At 32.2% G+C, this 14,867-nt stretch overlaps 1 protein-coding gene across 1 annotated transcript in view; it reads right to left on the bottom strand.

Moving 5' to 3' along the window:
• Positions 1-14,867, bottom strand: part of ROBO1 (roundabout guidance receptor 1) — a 912,258-nt gene that overhangs the window by 81,409 nt on the left and 815,982 nt on the right. Inside the window, exons 9-10 of the mRNA XM_037525700.2 lie at positions 4,271-4,279; positions 92-216 (exon numbers count right to left, since the gene is read on the bottom strand). Coding sequence (XP_037381597.2) covers positions 92-216; positions 4,271-4,279 — 134 coding nt within the window. The remainder of the gene's footprint in view (positions 1-91; positions 217-4,270; positions 4,280-14,867) is intronic.

Here is a 14,867-nt window from a genome sequence, read left to right as displayed (position 1 = left end):
AAGTGACACCTTTAGGATTAATACGTTATTTTTTCTTATATGAACTATATATTTCATCTTTGCTGAATAAAATATTAGAGTATGGTCATACCTGACTCCCCTCTCGCCTCCAAAAAATAGCTGGCTGAGGATTTCCGGTTGCTTCACACTGAAAAGTTACAGTTCGTCCCAAGGCAACAACCTGGTCACGGGGTTTTACAACAAAATGTGGAGGTTCTAAAGGAGAATGAAAAAAATGACACTAAATCAAAAGCATGTTGTTATTGTCTTAATTGAGAAAAGTTGCTGATATCCCAAATTCTGCCTTTATTTTATGTAACTCATTATGTATTATCATATGTAATATACCAGTTTTCATCCTTAATTCAATTGAAGCTAAATTGCTAAGTGCGTATTTATAGAATATAAGAGATTGTTCTCCACCCCCCCCCATACCCTGACCCTCTAAGGTTAACCTCCATATTAAAAAGATTTCTCAAAACCACAATCTGGCCCTTTACATTCAAAATATACCTGAAATTTGTATGAACAAATATTATCCTTGCTCATTCAGAGCTGTTTAAAAGTGAATGGACTTTAATCATATGCACAAGGACCTCCTGATGTAGGCAGCTCCTAAAATTACTTTAATTTAACTCAAATGCTCCTGAAATGCTACCGTGCAAATTATAACCATTTAAAATCTTCAGTTCAATTACTTGAATAGAAATGAATTAAAAGCAATAGTGGAGTCGAATGTCTCCTTCATTTACATAGGCAAGGGCATGTTCAAACAGAATATATATGGAAATGAGGGCAAATTTGAAACATCTGCTCTTCCTGACATTATAAATACTGCCAGCTTTGTCCAAACTGTTTGATTTATACAGACTTAAATGGCTACTTCATCCAGCAGTAAATAGAGTGTCAGAAAATTGTGTCACTTACATTGAGAGCAATGGCAGCTGAAAACATTAGGTGTGCTAATGAAGTCACTCCAGGAAAAAAAAAAAAAAAAAAAGTTTGTTTTGAGGCTGTGCTTTGTGCTTGGAAAAATATGCACTGAATGTAAGTCTTTTTACCTTCTGTTTACACTTTTCAAATTCATTTCTTATCAACTGTCTGAAACACCTAATTAGTCTCCTCTCTTGTCTCAGTTTAAACTGAAGTAAAGGTTTCAAGCCAGACATTTAATAGTTTATACAGATAGGGTACTCCTAATCCACTTTTTAAGGCTGTTCTATTATTTCTAAGCTTTTCTTTCTAAGTACTTTTAGATACTTATGTCAGTCACTTATACCTCATCAAAGTGAATATGAATCAAAAGTTATATTCAGTTTATGGCCAGAAACGCTACCGCTTGACTAACAAGAATATGGTTTCTTTGTTAATAAAAGTGAGAATTTGAAAGGGTACTTTTGCTAAATATTTTCTGGTCAATTGCATCTAACATTACATATGCATATAATTATAATATATATTTATAAATTTGTGTTTCACATATGTGCATATGTATGCATTTATATATTATAGAGTATGTATTGCATATTTTATACATATATATAAATATAAAATTCCTTAAGAAAAGGTCATGTAAAATGACTTGCTGAAGATTACTTGGTGGCAAAACTGAAGAAAGCAATTAAATCTCCTAACTTTTAGATTAGTGTGCCTTCTTCTATACTCCCTTTTTATTTTTAATTGAGGTTTAGTAGAAATTATACAATTTGACTAGAAAATTATAAGAGACCTGAAATTAGGAGGTCAAATGCCTGCAAATGTCCTGTAACTTCTAGGGAAGAAAATACAAAGTCAGGAGATACAGTTTAGGTTCAATTTGGTAATTCTGAAGTTTTAGCTTATAATTTTTCTGAACCTCTGATTGTAATTGAGTGGTTTTTCTGTTGAATTTAACAAACACTAGCATTATCCAGGTATAATAACAGGCATGTGCCTCATTGCTAGGGGATTTTCCTCTATTTACATCCATACTGGAGCATTTGATTCCTTAGTTAAAGGATGGAATAATTGATGTAGAAATCAGACTAAGAAACTGAAAGGATTGACTGGATAATAAACTAAATCCAGAAGAGAGCGTGGTTTGTTTCAAAGAGAGAAAACCAAATGATTAATTAAATGAATGGGAGAATATGACTTTCCAATATGCAGGGAATTTGAGTAGGAAAATATAAATGTTCAAACCACTTAGACAAGTAAAAACTTCGGGTGGTCCCTTTCCTAAATCTCAGAAGCATGTCTAATAACGTGTGCCAGAATCCATGTTTCCTTTATAAATGCCAGCACTCCTCAAACCTCAAAGGCTTATTTGGGAACTAGGGATACAAACCCTTATGCTAACTGCATTTGCCCTAAAGCGGTCCTTCCACACAGGATATTTGCCTGGAAATGAATTTACTATATTTTGTAGGTATATTCTTGAGCCAATATCAACAGTGACATCAGCCACAAGATATGTCTTAGGAATATAACTTTAAAAACCCCTTTTCTAAATGTGTGTATATATATATATATACACACATACACACACATACAGGTATACCTCTAAGAAAACATTTAAATGTATTAAATATGCCTCTATCACTCTGTTCTTACCTATCTTCTATTTAGATTGAGAAAGGTTTATATCATAAGTATGATATAAACTGGATGTTTATGATATAATGTTGGAATGTTTTTTGAAGGATACTATACTTAAACTTTCTATGATTAAAAATACAAAATATAATATCACGTACAGCCAATGGTGAAAATTTAGAAAACTGGACAAGAGAAAAAAGAGAAGAGCTGTCTTTAAGTCTACCATGCAAATTTAGCCATATTGTTTTGCAATATTCTGGTACATGCCACTTTATCACTGTTGGATAAACTACATATACATTACTTTAAATAATTTATCCAATTCATTACTTTAAAACTTAAGTTGTTTATAATTTTCACTATTAAAACCAGAGATACAATTAACATCCTTCTCATAATTATACTCAAGATTACTTCAACTGATACATTCACTGATAGGGTACTTTTCTCCCAAATCTGACATGGAGTATTAACATATTTGCCAAACTTAGATGAGACTTGCCTCTAAATAGCATTTTTGTATTAATGAGGATATTTCCCTTCATTGATAAAGGACCTTGTCCTTGTTAGTCTATTTTTTTAATGCACATTGTGTTCCTGAATTATCTTTTGATTTCTAAGAACAAATGATAGTCCAAAAGTTTATCTACTTTTCAATTAAGTTGTAGATTAATTTTCCCTTTTTTCTAATTGTTTTCTAATCTGCTTAGGCATTTTTTCCTATTAATAAAATTATATAGTATAGGTTAAATAATACATAACAAATTATACCAATATTGCCTCCATTTCACCCCATTCTTTCTCCTTACTTTTTATGTTTAAGAATCAGTGCCTCTATATTTTTGTATAAATGGGGCATAGAGAGTCATTTTTCAATAGCCAGTTATCAGATCACCATTAATAAACAATTCAAGCTTTATACCAATATGAAAAAACATTTTTATAAAATTTGTGTAACATATTCATGAAATGAAAAGTTATCGATATTCTTTTAGGGTCAAAATTATTCTCTGGCATATCGCTCAGCTAATCATGCAAAATTCTACCCAAACCTTTCCCAACTTAGTGGTCATGAAAATACTTAGAAGGGTTAGGACTCTTTATTTATATGAGGACAAATGTATATCAAATCAAAATTTGATAAATTTTGGACACAACATATGGCTATGTCTTACATAAAATGAAATGAATCTGACATAGAAATGAAATGAATGCAAATAATCCTAAGTGCAGATTGATGTCTATTAATGAACAATAGTTACAAAAATTCAGATAAATAGAGGTGAATTCATAAATACATTTTAAATAAAAAAACTCAAATTGTCTTTGGGTATCTATTGTCTTTGGTTTATTTGTTTATATTATAAGATATGAATTGAGATATTACTTAAAGAAGACATAGTCCTATTCCTTATGTTAGCACTCTAAAAGAAGAGAAAAAATAAAAGGATGAAGATCACACATCATTTAATAAGACATCGAGTTAGCAACCCCATTACCTTTACTCTTTGTCACAGTTACCCATACTTCCTGCAGACTTTATTCTGTGCAGTCTGTCTTTGTGGCCAATGACAAGTGAAACATGGAGGCTGACTGGTTGAAGGACATGGAAGGGTATGGATGGAAAGGGGAAGAGAAGTTCCAGTCACAGTGACACGATGATTAGAAGATGGCCAATAAAATGTCAACTTACCAGACCCAACTAAAACAAAAAAAAAAAAGAAAACATGGAATAAATAAAAAATAAACAAAACAAAATAGAAAAAGTAACTAGACTTGACTCAACAATGATATTTCTTTTAAAATAAAATAAAGAACACAGTATTTGGATATATGGCTCATACTATCCATGAATGAATGAGTATTTGTTAGCGTTATAATCATGAATAATTTAAGAAAAATAGAAATGAATCTTAAAATCTCTAATATGATAATATGTATGGCACAGTTGCAATGGATGATAGCAATAAAATTATAAAACACTTTTCAATGACTTTACATTTTGTTAAGATGATAGTTAGATAACTATACATACAATGGATTTTAAAAACACTATAAATCTTAACTGCTAAAGCGATATAGAATAGAAATCAAGCACGTTACTCAAAATTAAAGAAGTGTTAGATCCTGTAAGTCTACTATCAGCTTAATTTTTAAGAGGTTCATGCAGCCAATGATATTCTATTAAACCCATCTTCCTCATAGTTGAATAAGCACACAGAGCACCTTAAGATCTGATTAAAAAACAGATTGTGATTCTAGAGGACAAGAATGTGGCCTGAGATTTTGCATTTCTAGAAGCACCCACGTACTGCTGTTCCACAGCCATAAGTTGAGTAGCAAGATTGTTCAAAGATGTTATATTTAAATTCTTGCATTTTTTAAATGAGAAAACAGAAAAAAAGTGAATAAAATTTCAAAACATAGAAAACCTTATAGCCCTATATGTAAGTCATAATCACATTTCCTATTTTTCATACCGTGCATTGATAGAGATAACATTGAGCATTTAAATACAAAAACCCTCAAGTTATATATATATATATATATATATATATATATATGTATTTATATATATATGTATTTAAAATACTGGAAAATGATTTTTTTCTGTTCCATTTTGTTCTGCCTTTAGAAACCAAACTAAATATTGTCAAATGTAAAATTTTCTCACATTAGCCCAGTAGCTAATCACGACACATTTTACTCTGATAAATAAATGTACTACGTCAAGCACTGCTGCTGTGAAATGCTACAATTTTAAGATAAAGAAAAATGTTTTCTTGCCTTTTGTTACCTACCATATACATAAAATTTAAAGGCAATTGAGAAACATTGACACATCAAAGTGAATGAAATAATTTGTCTTTATTTTTTCACTATTAAAAAACTTCAAAAGAATCATTTTCATCCTCTAAAGAAAAGTGAAAATCCTTTTCATTTACTTAGGTATAAAGTTTATCATACCAACAGCTATGCTCTCCAGGTTTGAAAACACTGAGTGCATTTCTTGAAAACATAAAGATGTCTTTTTTTTTTTTTAAATAGAGGCATGTTTTATTTATTTATTTATTTGTTTGTTTGTTTTGTTTATACATGCACTGGGTACAGTCAGAAGTGCGGGAGGGTGAGAGAATTCACCAGAGCCAGAGCGGGGAGCAGAGCAGGCAGAGGGACCGATGTCTTTTTAACAATAGGGAGAGACATTTAGAAACTACCTAAAAGACAAATTGTAACAACAGAATATTGCATTACAAAAACCAAAACGTTGTAGGATTATCTTTGGGGGTATATTCCTCAAACATTTCAAAAATTCTGAGATTTTAGAAAAATGAAAATTACTGGAAAGCAGGTTACTTAAGCATTTAAAGTTGTGTTTCCCTTGCTTCTACGTTTTCCCAGCAATTAGATTATAGAAATGACCTAACTGAATCTTTTATTATTGATTGTTTATATCCAATGTGTTTAATAACTTCAGGTTAACGCATTTGACTCTAATGTCATTAACAAACAAGAACTGGAAAATATTTCATAATCTATTAGGGTCCCAACAGGTATCTAAGAATCATATGTAACAGAGTCTTTTAACACTTCAGAAGTTTTTAGGAGGATCCTATCTTGAATGATCACTTCAACTTTTAACAAGCATGATTATCAGGAAATGATCCCTCTTATCTAAATGAAAACCTGCCTGGTACAATTTAACCACCTTCCATTTGTTCTAGTTTCAGTAAACATATAGATACCAGTGATATCCTCCACATAACATCCACTGGCTAACATGAAGGAAACTATCCTTCCAAACTTTCTCTTCTAAAGAACAAACTGAAGAGACTTCTTTGCTTTTCTAATCCCCCTTTATATTTCTGTAAGACTCAGGTCAAAGGATTTTCGTTTCATACAGAGAACAGGAACCTTCTGTACAACAGACAGTGTCCATCTTGGTCCAGTTAGGTAGGCCCAGAAAGAATCAAAGAAAAGCAGAGATACTACTGTTCATTCATTTTTATCTACAGTTTGCAGTTTATGGAAAACTTCACTCCTGTCCTAATTCTTCTCATCTTCTTTCCTTTCTGTGTGAAAAGCTGCAGACACCAATATACAAACTTTTCTCTTCTCTTCTCTTCTCTTCTCTTCTCTTCTCTTCTCTTCTCTTCTCTTTCTTTCTTTCCTTTCTTTCCTTCTTTCCTTCTTTCCTTCTTTCCTTCTTTCCTTCTTTCCTTCTTTCCTTCTTTCCTTCTTTCTTTCTTTCTTTCTTTCTTTCTTTCTTTCTTTCTTTCTTTCTTTCTTTCTTTCTTTCTTTCTTTCTCTCTCTCTTTCTCTCTTTCTTTGTTTCTCTCTCTCTCTCTCTCTCTCTCTCTTTCTTTCTTTCACTAAGAAAGTGGCGAAGGCTGATATCTCTATCTCTAATAAAGCAATAAAACTATAAAATGTTAGCTCTGGAAGTGACCTTAGGACTTATCAGTCTAACCCTAGCTTTTTTGTTAAGAGAAAACAGAGAGCCTAATTGCTAAATAACTTTCTCAAGGTCACAGATGACTAACCAAAGACTGTCTCCAGGCCTCCTGACTAAATTTAAGTGTCTACACAAATTTTCCTATTGGTTGATGAGTTTGAAGAGATTTATATGAAATAGGGCTTAAAACATATTTGACTTAACATTTACATTTATAAATTGTTTAACTTGCAATGATTGCTACCAATATATAAAAACTGTTTAAAAGAATTCCTCATGATATTAAAATTCTTTTAAGGTTATTTAGCTGTAGCTTTTAAAAGACAAAGGAAGTTAAAAGATGAAAGAAAGTCGATTTTAAAGCCTCTTAAAAGTTCACCCTCTTGGAATAAAAAACAGTATGATAATTTTTTAATAATGAGCCAATTTCAATCATTTTATCACTTTAAATCATTCTATATTAAACAATCATTTTTGAAACATGAAAGCAAATAATACATTGACAAAAATACATTTTAATGTAAATATATCAGATAGGAAGGCAGAATAGCTTCTTATAAGATATATTTTCAAAGGCTTAAAACTATTATTTTTTTAACTAGCAATATTATATAGATTACAATCCATCTCAGGTAACAACTCTTTTTTTTAAATGTCAAAGGGATTTTGGAAAGGGGTTTGTGAACTTGCAGCTTGTATAGGAAGCATACAGTTTTCACAAAAATTGTATTTTTTGAGGAAGAAAATTATATAAAATTGCTAATACACACAAATTTATATAATACATATAAGTTATGTAACACTCGCTGGTTATCTGTTGTGTATGAAAGAGATAAAGAATAGTTTTCTTAAAAAAATTGGAGCTATACAAATATAATTTAACTGACCAATAGTATTTAAATAATTGTTAAAAGTTTTGAATAATTAAGAATTAAGTCAGTCTCTCTCAGTCTCTCTCTCTCTCTCTCTCTCTCTCTCTCTCTCTCACACACACACACACACACACTCACACACACACACACACACACAGAGGCAGGCAGTTAGAATAAGAGATTTTCTTCTTTTGACTCTGATGGCCAAGTTCAAATTATTTATTACTTGAAACCGTCTACAATTTAAGAATATGCATGGTTCAGCTAATAATCTTCAGGTAATCTAAGAGAGAAAAGTAATAAAAACAGAAGGAAGGACGAATTGGGGGAACACTCACATTTATTCTATCCACTTGTCAGAGTCAGGAGATGAGTCCAAGCAGTGACAACTATTTGAAAAACAAATATATCATAGCTGGAGGAAGACCTTTTTTTGGTCTGGGAAAATAAGTTAGCTGAACAGATATTAGGGATAGCATCCCTTATTAATAAATAAGGGATCAGCCAATTTTGATAAATATTTGGGTCAGAAGAGAAGAGGACAATGGCTCTAAAGAATAGCACAAATGACTTGGGGAAAGCACAGAGAAGCAGTTGACAGGAAAGGTCATTGAACCATGAATTGGTTGCCAACTGTGATGTCTCTAGAGGTCTTTAAAAATGGGATTTATTTCCATTTGGCTACAACAGTTTAGCTATAACCGTGCCTAGTAAAAGGAATAAAGTAGTTAACTCTTAAAGTACTTTCTATAGTATGATTTTAAGAGTACAGAAATCAAGAGGTAATGTAGGACAACCGAAATATTCCTCTGACCCCAATACCTTCCCTTCATATTATGTATATACAAATATATACTCCACCAGAAAGTATTCTAAAAATATGGGTTTCAGTTATTATTACCTTAAATCGATAAAGTACGTAATACTCATAATAAATAAAATAATAAATGCAGGAGACAGCAGAGAATTCCAAGTAAGTAAAATATTACAATTATCAATGCAACATTATGATTAAGACATTGATATCTCAACTTTTAAGACATCATGGCAAATACATTCAAATATATCCTTACAAGTTAAAATATAGGAATTTCTTTACTATTCTTTAGTATTGCTACATAGGTCAAATAATTGTTTTTAAATGTAATTATAGAAGAATGCCATACCACTGGGGTCTGAAATAATTTAGACATTATCTAATCTTCTAAATGACTCTATAGAAAGTTTCATAGTTAAGCAAATTTATATGTGGCATGACTATTCTTTTTTTTTTTTTTTTATAGAGGCATGCTTTATTTATTTGTTTTGCTGGTTTCTTTGTTTGTTTTGTTTATACATGCACTGGGTACAGTCAGAAGCGCGGGAGGGTGAGAGAATTCACCAGAGCCAGAGCGGGGAGCAGAGCAGGCAGAAGGACCGAAGTACACTGCTGAGGGGAGCAGCGGGCGGCAGGAGAGGTCTGCGCGCCATGTGGGACCCTCCTCTGGTGGCCGGGGAGCAGCCGGGGATCGAACCGGCGCCGCAGAGGCCGCGCGCAGCTTCGCAACCCAGCGCTCAACCGCTGCGCCACCGGGGAGGCCCTGGCATGACTATTCTTGGTAAATATCACACAACAGCAGTTTTTTGAATAGGTTACAAATAAAATCACTGAAATTCTGCTAATTCATCAATAATACTTTTCATTATTAATAGTAAAATTTTAATGACTCCTTAAATTGATGCATTTTTTTGTTCTTATATATAGTGCTTTTTAAATAGGAGGGCTCCATTAACAAATTAGACAGATTAGAATTGTAAATACCATATCCCAGAAAAATATGAATGGAGTAAAGTTGCGAGGTATAAGATTTTGGAGGGAAGAAACATATTTTCATTAAAAGAGAGGAGCACAAATTTTCAGGTAGTGAAGCTATCTGCATGTGAACTGACAATTCCCAGTCACTATTATGTAGGAGAAATTATATGCATAGTTACTCATGAATGATAATATCACTAACAATTAAAAACTCTTAGGATATTCTAATACTAGGGATGATTTCTTTTTGAGGAAAAGATTGAGTTTAACATAAAAGCCTGTCATTATGTCTTTCAACTTTTCAGACATAAGAATGGAATGATTAAGAGGGGCATTTTTAGAATACATTTGATAGATACATAAAATACGATGAACTTTTCCCCTCTACTCAAAATTCTCACATTATTCTATGGATCAATGATTCTAGAGACAATTCTGGTTGTCATGACTGAAGAGTGTTTGTGTGTGTATTTTTTGGGGGGGGGGTTGCTAATGGCCTCTAGTGAACAGAAATCAGGGATGCTGATAAATATATTATAATTCATATATTATAATGAAAAAACAGCCCCCTCTCTTTTGTCCTCACCCCAAAATGTCAATAGTGCATGGATTGGAAACGCTTACTCTAGGTCATCTGGTCAAGTAAAATTTAATTAAATGGTAATGAATAATTATAGTCCTTCCAAATACGCAAAAAAGTTACCTTCTGCAATATCTGGTATTATTGCCGGAACTCAGCAAAAGTTATTATTTGTCCTCTTTTTCTTCAATTTCTAAAAAAGTTCCCATCTTGCTGAAAATCAGCTATTAAATGGTGCAACTTACTTCTTTGCCTACCAAAGAATTTAAGACTGAAGTGTAACTTCCTAGCAATCTATGATAATGTATATGCCACCTAACGTAGGATCATAAATACTTCCTAAATCAATTTAACATGCTAGAAACCTAGCTCTTCCCTCTTCCTCCTACTTGAGATACAAAATATATTACCAAATTATATACTTTTTATTTCATAACTATGTCTCCATTCCATGCATGTCTTTCTGTCTTTATTGGAACAAGTCTGGTCCATACTATCCAACATCACTCAACTGAACTACTATTCTTACATCTTTCCAATTCAATTTCACAGTGTTGCCAGAGCAATTAGCAACAAACCTTAACTAAATCAATATCATTTTAGCACTTTTTGCTGAAAAAAAAATCCTTCAATAGGGTCCCATTGCTCCTAAAACAGTGATCAAAATCTTTAATGTGGTCTTGAGTATCTCCCCATCACTTTTGCTTCTCCATTTGGCAAAGCCTTCTTACAGTCTTTGAGTCCATCATGCACTTTTGGTTTGTTGATGCTACATCATGGAAACCTACCCCTTTGCCTATTTAGTTCCTACTCACCATAATTCCCAACTCAAAGAAAATATATCTTGAAGGAGTATATTTGATACTGAATTTGCCTGTTGAAAGAGTGAACAATAATGTCCCCACTGTCCAGTTGATAATATTTTCTCCCTCCCTGGGCATATCTTTATGAATCCATTTTTACATTGAGCTGGATATTGTAGATATTTGTGTAGCTCTCTTTTTCACTAGGTTATAATAAGCTCTGGGAAGAAGGCTTTGTATCTTATTTATCTGTACCTCCCGCACAGTGTCTAGCATAATGTCTCATGCATAGAAAGTACTCAAGAATTTCTTATTTAAAAATGAGAATACCTATCTTCAAATGGCATATTTCATGGAGGCCTTAGAGTTTAAGATACATTAAGGTTATTAGTTAAATTACTTGTGACAGATAAAGAGTAAAACAACATTGATCATGATATCATTTATCAGTCTGTGATTCTATACATGTGTGTATCACATAACCTTTCTACTTGTAGATTAATAAAGAATAATCAGTATTATCTAACTGTGCCAGATAATATATTAGAAATCCTCCCAGCAACTGTGTATGTAAAAGTTCAACATGCCAATTTGCAAAGGGAGAAAAATTGAAGGTTAATGAACTTTCTTAATGTCACAGATTAGGTTAAAAAAAAAAAAAAGGATGACTGGCATTCAGGTTTGTCTAGTTCTTAAAATCATATTTCTGTATTTATTTGCTTGTTAATACAGTTTTCAATTATAGTTTTGCTACATGTATTGATAGTATGACAAATAACTTTCAGTATAAAATTATTAAAGTGCACAGTTCATGCATTGATTATATAAAGTTAACATGGATACATAATTATTCTGTTCAGATATGTGCACTATCACATAGATAAAAAGACTTGAGGGACAGGGAATGACTCCTGCTCTATTTTATTTTCTCATAGAAAGTAAAAGTCAAAATATTCAATTTTGCAATTTAGGACAGTTACAGTAAATAAAAAAACATGCATTCAGGTATCAAATGTATTTGTTCACTTTTATCTCTAGCATAAAGTCATCTTTGACCTCAGTTTTTTCATCTGTAGAACAAAGAAAATGATTTGTGACACCTCATCCACATCTAACATTCAAAATCTCAGCAACCCAGCACAGAAACTATATTACATTCATACCCAAGAAATTAAGGCATGTTAAAATTATTTATTATACATATGTTTAAACATTAAGAACATTTTGGGGGAGAAAAAGCTTAAAGAAAAACACAAGAGCACACCTCATCTTTTTACTAAAACCTGAAATGAACATTATTTCATCTTTCAAAGATTAACTTTTTAACAGGCACCACTGTAAAACAGCCTTATCTGTAGGTTTAATAGAGAAGCACTCTTAATTTACTCTTCAATTACTCTTAATTTAAAGCACTCTTAATTTACTCTTAGATTACCTTAATAACATCAACTACACAAATAATTGTCCTAAAGTGAGAGCTAACTTTAACAACCATTATGGATTTTTCTCACCCTAATAAATCTATTATAAAGCAATTACTCAGCTATATTTTGTCTTATGCTTATTTCAGTATTTTAAACAGGTGTGTTTATGCTGACACATTATTTATCAAGTACTGAAAATAATAATTTAAAAGAAAATGGAGGTTCTCATGGTATTTTATTTGGTTTAAGAAACTTTAGGTATGATATTCTAAAGTAGTAACTTGCAAGTTACACAGAATATTTTTTAAAAAACTAAAATGAGAAGAGGTGTATTTTTAAATTAATTACTAAATACAATCAAAGGACACTAGCTGCTGAAAAATTTTGAATAATAATGTAAAACAGAAGTTTTCTAATGATCTTTATGGCTGGGATATGTTGAAACTATTTGTAACTCATTCATTTGTGAATGAATACTGTTCAGCATAACTAACAAAGCTGTATGCACTCATATTTAAAATGATAAAAAAATAATAAAAAATCAATACTTAAAATGTATAGTCAATTTTCAATTTTCATCCATATTTAATTTATCACAATTATTTATAAAAAGGTGCACCTTAATGTCAAATAGTCAAAAATTATTATCAATTAAATGAGAATAAAGGTTAAATGAGAATAAGCCTATTAATTTCATCCTAGCAATTTCATGGCCCAACAATTTTGAATAAATCAGTGTTAATTTACTTAGAAATAGGGCCTCCCTGGAGGCCTACGGGTTATATCTCAATGCTATCACCACTATGGCCTGAGCTCGATCCCCAGTCAAGGAGTTAACCCACATTTGGCAGCAGACCTCTCATGTATCACTTCTGCTCCCCTCAGCAGTCTATTTCAGTAAATCCAGCTGTTCTGCTCCCTACTCTGTCTCTGTTGAATCCTCTCACTCCTCCCCCCACACCTCTGGCCTACACCTTAGTTCTTCTACACACACACACACACACACACACACACACACACACACACACAAAAAAAAAGATTTCTATCACATTAAATAATATGCAATACCACAAAATAATTCTGACTTTTAAAGTGATATGAGATTTTTAGAAATGAACCTCTAATGTTTAAAAGCAAGCTACACCGAAATGATTAAAGTAAGAATCTAATGTATCACACCAAATTTCATTCTCAGGCTGAATAATTTAGATTGTATAGCATCACAAAATTCAATTTGTATTTTCACATCGATGTCATTATTTCAGACTGCAGGCTGCCAAAGACCATTGCTGAGTTCTATACATCTATCTCCCTGGGCGATGAGCAAGCCTTCCTCACTGTTATGCAGATGGATAAATCACAGGAAAGCTCAGGACATAATGGAAGGCCTATGATGTGCACTTGCTAGTGTGGTGCTGTGTCGCTATTTGTCATAGACTCATCTTACGTATCAATTATTTCTTGTAACTGACTGCTCTACTTATTTCTTTAAATTTTTGCTTGGCACACACATTAAGCAAGTATTTCAAATTCTCTGTAGGAATGCCATATGTGAATGCTTATCCTTTTGATTCATTGTTAAGATTTATATCAGTTTGTTTGAACTGACTGAAAGCAACCCAAAACCCTCACCAGTAAATGGAAAAAAATCTAAGAAAATATCACATCTCTAGCCATTCTTAAGGTTAAAATGGCCACTTCTGAAAGCTCTAAGAACACAAGAGCTGTTCTTGTTTTATCCTTCTTGGAAAATTTAAAAAAAAAAAAAAAAAGCTAAGAATCACAGGCCAAAATGTTGCCGGACTAATGAAATAAAATAGCATAAAAAACCAGCAGGAGTGGTGCTCAGCATTCTATTTATGCCACTGGATCAGAACAGTTAGGAGAGGAGCCATTCTCACAAATCATTCTCATGTTAAATTCTATGGTGAGACTTCATTAAATCTCTTGGCTTTTGGCATTTACTTTCAGTCTGCTTATAAAGGACTCCGCTGGCAATACTCATTCTTGTCTCCAATCACACATTGTCTTTTGGGGGTTTCTTTAAACACAGATCTCTTTTTATCTTCAGTCCCTCAAATCAACTGAATTTTTTAAATCAGTGGATTAACTATAAAACAAACAACAACAAATCCCCCAGGCCAATAACATATCCTATAAGGGAGGCAATTTTGAATAACACTCTTGATCCCACATTAAAAGTAGAAATATGTACATATAGGAGGTGGCAAATAGGAATAACCTTAATACAGAGAGCTAAAAAAGGTATAGGTATATAGATAGATAAAGATATAGGTTAGATATAGATAGATTTAGCACATTTATCACATTTAATGTGATAGAGATAGGTGAAAGATACA

This window comes from Talpa occidentalis, unplaced genomic scaffold, assembly GCF_014898055.3.
Source record: "Talpa occidentalis isolate TD23 unplaced genomic scaffold, MPIMG_talOcc4v2.1 talOcc4.4, whole genome shotgun sequence".
Classification (NCBI taxonomy): Eukaryota; Metazoa; Chordata; class Mammalia; order Eulipotyphla; family Talpidae; genus Talpa; species Talpa occidentalis.
This window is presented reverse-complemented; position numbering and strand designations above follow the sequence as displayed.